General features: G+C 41.9%; 1 protein-coding gene across 1 annotated transcript in view; it reads right to left on the minus strand.

Annotated features, from left to right (window-relative positions):
- The window catches only part of EFCAB12 (EF-hand calcium binding domain 12), a 54,573-nt gene extending 51,343 nt beyond the window's left edge, over nt 1–3,230 (minus strand). Inside the window, exon 1 of the mRNA XM_006901048.1 lies at nt 3,194–3,230. Coding sequence (XP_006901110.1) covers nt 3,194–3,230 — 37 coding nt within the window. The remainder of the gene's footprint in view (nt 1–3,193) is intronic.
- Nucleotides 3,231–5,652: the final 2,422 nt, after the last annotated feature.

Here is a 5,652-nt window from a genome sequence, read left to right on the forward strand (position 1 = left end):
CTCCTTACAACATGTCCAAAGTATGTCAGACGAAGCCCCAGAATCCTTGCCTCCAAGGAGCAGCCTGGTTTAACCCTTTCTAGGATGAATCTGTTTGTTTTCTTGGCAGTCACTTCAAATAATAACTATGAGATACCATCTCACCCCAGCAACAATAGCAAAGTTCAACAGGGAAGCAAACAACAATTCCTGGTTAAGTTGTGGAGAGAATGGAATACTTATTCACTGATGGTGGGAATGTAAAATGGTACAACACATGGAAGGTGGTCTGCTGCTGTCTCAGAAAGTTGGAAATAGAAATATATTTGACCCAGCAATTCCACTGATAGAAATAAACCCTAAAGACTATACCAGGGTCACAACTCAAATAGATGTATGCATACCAATATTTATTCATGTTAACAAAGAGATGGAAGCAACCCAAATAAGTGTCCATCAATAAATTAATGGATAGAAAAACTATGGTACATGCATACAGTGGAATATTATGCAGCAGTGTAAAACAATGAAATAGCAAAACATTACATAAAATGGAGAGCCTTGAGAATATTAAGTGAAATATCTCAATCACAAAAGGACAAATACCGAATAGCACCGCTTCTCTAAAATAGGACAGACATGGGGGAGTTGGAGAGAAAATGGGGAAGGGGTGGACAGATAATAAACACTACATTGGAACAGAGAAGGGGAAGAGCTGTTTGAAAGGAATTTATTATTATGCATTATATGTATGTGAACAGTCTGGAACAAAGGGGGCATTGCAGGGTGGACTAAGGGAGGAGGTGAGAAGGGGGTAAGAAAACGTGCAACAATGAAGAAGTTTCAAAAAATAAAAAAGAAGGGGGAAAGCTTCAAATATCCTATGATCAAGCAATTCCACTCCTATTATGTAGCTTCAATATCTAACAAAAAGTGATAAAAATACATGCACATCTATGCATATGATAAAGGACTTTCTCCAGCACTATCTAGTAAAGAATCTATTCTTTTCTCAGTGAGCACTTGGTGATAATAATACTTTCTCCTCTCTTATCAACTATCTCATTGTCCAACAGTTCAGATTTACAGCAGTAGCATAAAATATTTTATTCAGCTATTTGAAGCATGAAGTACATCTGTCTGAAAATAACAAACATTGAGGTGCAGGGCAAGAGTAACAGTGGTTGTGATAGCAAGCTTATGTGTCAGCTTAGTTAGATCTTGATTCTCAGAGGTTAGGCACTTATTTATAACATGATCTGACAGTGCTATGATGCTGTAGTCATCCTCTATTTTTTAATAATACTAGTTTCGTCATGATGCTGATTTTTTGCATCACAGCCTGATTTTTAGAACCTAACCATGTTTTAGAATCTAACCATGCTGTGATGCTAAACACTGTGACACTGATGTGTCAAATGTGATATTGGTGCCCATGGTGGACAGTGTTTGGTGGGGCTCTCCAATTAAAACAATCTTGGAAGCAGGAGTGGCATCCACTGAAATAGTTTGACTCTAGAAACTCTATGAAGTTGGAGAAACGATGAAAGTTATACAAGTGCTCAGGTCTTTCATTCATAGAGTAGCTATGAATCATCTACAACTCAACAGCACTTAACAACAACAACATGCTTACTGAAGAGCTATATACTCAATAGAAAATGATGGAAATAACATTAAGAACCCACCAACAGGCAAATAGATAAACACATTGTGACATGCATATGACGGTATACTATATGGACATAAAGAATTATGTTGATCTGTGAAAAACAATGCATTCAAACGTTGTAAATAAATCAGAGCAAAATGGAAAAAAAACCAAAACAAAACTGAACAACGGGTAAAAAAAAAATTATGGTAAGTATTTGAAAAATAACAAATGAAGATAAAGCTTTACCTCACATTCTTTGGGCATATTGTTAGGAGGGACTATTCCAATGGAAGCCCAAAGTATGTGAGATAAAGCTTTATTAACCTTGCCTCTAAGGAGTACTCTGACTGCACCTTCTCCGATACATATTTGTTTGTCCTTTGGGCAGTCCATGGGCTATTCAGTACTCTTCCCCAAACACCACAGGTTAAAGGCATCACTTCTTCTATCATAGAATGTCATTCATTGTCTAGCTCTCAGATGCATAGAAAGTGATTAAAAAGACCATAGCCTGAATCAGGCACACCTTAGTCCACAAACTGACAACACTGATCTTCAATAATTTGGAGAGATCCCTGATAGCACACTTCCCAGTGCAATATGTCTCCCAATCTCCTAACTGCTGGTACTAAGGGTATTGATTGTGGATTCAAGTAAGAATAAGTTGTTGACCATTTTAATCTTTACTCTGTATATCATGATGTTGCCTATCAGTCCAGTGGTGAGAATTTTTGTTTTCTTGACACTGAAATGCAATTCATGTAGAAGGCTGTACTGTGTTCTTCTGCAGCAAGTGTTTCAAGTCCTGCTCACTTTCAGCAAGCAAGGTTGTGTCATCTGCATAACACCCGTTATTGATGGGTCTCCCTCTAATCCTGATGCCACATTCTTCTTCACGGAATCCAGCTTCATAGAATACAGCTTTTGTATCACATATTTTGGGTATGTTGTTAGGAAAGGCTATTCTTTGGAGAGGGACATCATGCTTGGAAAGGTGACAGGGTGGCAAAAGAGAGGAAGACTCAGTCAGATGGATTGACACTGTCACTGCTGGAATGGGCTCGAGTATGTCAGAAACTGTAAGAATGGCACCGAACAGAGCAGAGTTCAGTCTGTTGCTCATAGGGTCTTTTAATCCTGTGAGGTTGAATGAACTGTTCCTCCCCGCTCCCTACCCCTTTTCTGTTACTACTGCAACCTGTAGCATTCATGCCTTCTTTTCTAACTCTCTCATGCTCATTTTCACCTCTGTGCTGCATTACAGCAGCCTGAGGATTGAAGCCCTTCCCCAGAACTTAACACATTTATGCCGCACAGAAACAGGAGGAAGCAGAGGGCAGACCACCTTTCTTGGACAGCCAAGTAGGATGAGTACTCCGATTTCAGAGGCTGCTTTCCTCCTCCAGCACCACAACCTCGACCTCTGAAACCTCCCACCAAGAGAAGGGGACAACACAATGAGTTCTCTACTTCCCCGACCCGGTCCTTATCCTCACCCCACTCTCACTCTCTTGCTGGGGACTGAGGAAGTGGAGGAAGGGCGGCTTCCAGGGAGCTTACCCGGCAGCGTCTCGTAGATGTCTATAGAGTCGTCCATGATCAGGGCACTGGGGTACGTGAGTATGATGTATACACGTTACATGTCTGTGTGTGCTTGCTTCCACAGCGCTGCTGGGCCACCGAAAAGCCTTACTTAACAAAGTTTTTAGGTGGCTCTGAGGAGCAGCGAGAGTTAGCATTCCGGTTGCCATGACAGCAAAGTGATCCATCCTGATTGGCTGAGCCCACATATGGGCGTGGACGAGGGGCGGGGTCGAGGGTGGGGCGGGGCTAGCTCCCGAGGGTTGTGTTTCTATCAACCAAACTGGTTGGTGGTGGTTGTTGAGTGCTGTCGAATCAGAACTGACTCATAGGTGACCGTCCAGCGGCCTTTCAGAGGCAGTAAATCTCAGGGGAAGAGATTGCCTAGCTTTCTCTGGCGGAGCAACTGTTTCCTGCCTTAGGAATTGCATCGTAGTTTCTTACCCCTAGGCCTAGTCTACTACTCAAAGGAATTTAACAAGTAGAAGTCATGTATGATTCGATAAATGTCCAGAAGATGAGTGGTTGCCAGCGGCTAGGGGAAGAAGGGAATGGAGAGCGACGATTGATGGGTACTTACTTTTTCCTGGTGTTGGATATGTTCCGAATGTACATATTCAAGAGAACACTGGTGGCCTATAAGTAATGAGTTACTCTGTCAACACAAAGGCAAAGGTACGCAGTTCAAATTCACCAGCTGCCCTGTAGGAGAAAGATAGACAATCTCCTTCAGGACAATTTGTTGTTGATTTTATGTGCTTGCGACTCATAGGGACCCTGCGTACAACAGCTCTGAACCCTACTCTATCCTGAGCCAATCTTACTGTCTCTGACACACCTATTCCCATTTCCCCAGTCACTGAATCAATCCATCTCATCGAAGGTCTTCCTCTCTTGAGCTATCCCTCCATCCTCCCAAGCATGACTTTCCTCTCTAAGGACTGGTCCCTCCTTGCAACATGTCCAAAATATGTCGGATGAAGCTTCAGAGTCCTTGCCTCCAAGGAGCAGCCTGGTTTCATCCTCTCCAGGTTGAACCTGTTTATTCTTCCTAGCTGTGCATGGTATTCTCAATACTCTTCTCCAGCACCACAGCTCAAAGGCATCAACTCTCTATCATTCCTTGTCATTGTCCAGCTTTCTGATGTATAGAAAGTAATTGAAAAGACCAAGGCCCAAGTCAGGCACACCTTAGTCTCCAGACTTACATAGAGGCTCTTCAGTACTCTGGAAAGAAGCCTGACAGATTTTCCCAATGCAATTCATCTTTTGATTTCCTGACTGCTGATACCAAGAGTGTTGATTGTGGAGCCAATTGTTAAAACCAATTGTTAACAAGCAGAAGCTGTTAACAATCTCAATCTCCTCACCATCTATCATGATGCTGCCAATCAGCCCAGTGGTGAGAATCTTTGTTTTCTTGATGTTGAGCTTCAATTAATATTGACTGTAGTCATTGACCTGCAAAAACTCTATATAGCACAATTTCATAATTAAAAAGAGCACACTTAGACTAGCAAATATGGCAACTGAGGCTGAGCCCTCAAATATGGAAACAGTTGTAAGCAGACACTAGTAATAGGAACGTGGAATGTGAGAAGCATGAATGTAGGAAAACTGGACGTTGTTAAGAAAGAAATGGAATGCATAAATAATGACATAATAGGTGTTGGTGAAATGAGATGGATTGGTATGCGACATTTTGAATCAGACTATTTTGAATATGATCGACTATGCTGGAGATGAAAAGGTGAGGAAAAAGGGGGTGCCTTTCATAGTTAAAAAGCCTCATTTCTAGATCCATCTTGAAATATAATGTTGTGAGTGACAGGATGATATCCAGACAATTTACAGATTCTGAAAAACCAGCTGGAGAGTCGGGCATGTTGTTGTTCTTGTTATGTGCTGTGACTCATGGTGACCCTATGTACAATAGTTCTGAAGCCTACCCTGTCCTGAACCAATCTCACTGACTTTGATACACCCCCAGTGCCCTAGTTACTTTATCAATCCATCTCATCGAGGGGTTTTTCTCTCCTGCGCTGTTCCTCCACCCTTCTAAATGTGAGTCCTTCTCCAAAGACAAGTCCCTCCTGGGCACGTGCCCAAAGTTTGTGAGACACAGCTTCAAAATCTTACACTCCAAGGAGAAATTTGCTGTTTTCTTGGCAGTCCACGGCATGTTCAAGAATCTTCTCCAGCATCACAACACAAAGGTATCAATTCTTCTATCATCCTTAGTCATTATCCAGCTATCTGATGTATAGCAAGTAATTGTGAAGACCATGGACTGGATCAGGCACACTTTAGTCTCTAGACTGACACTGTTGCTTCTCAATACTCTGGAAAGGTCTCTGACAGCAGATTTACCTAATGTAATTTGCCTTTTTATTTTGTGACTGCTGGTGCCAAAAGTGTTGACTGTGGAGCTGAGCAAG

Source organism: Elephantulus edwardii, unplaced genomic scaffold (genome assembly GCF_000299155.1).
Source record: "Elephantulus edwardii isolate Elephantulus edwardi_28Jun2011 unplaced genomic scaffold, EleEdw1.0 scaffold00306, whole genome shotgun sequence".
Taxonomy (NCBI): domain Eukaryota; kingdom Metazoa; phylum Chordata; class Mammalia; order Macroscelidea; family Macroscelididae; genus Elephantulus; species Elephantulus edwardii.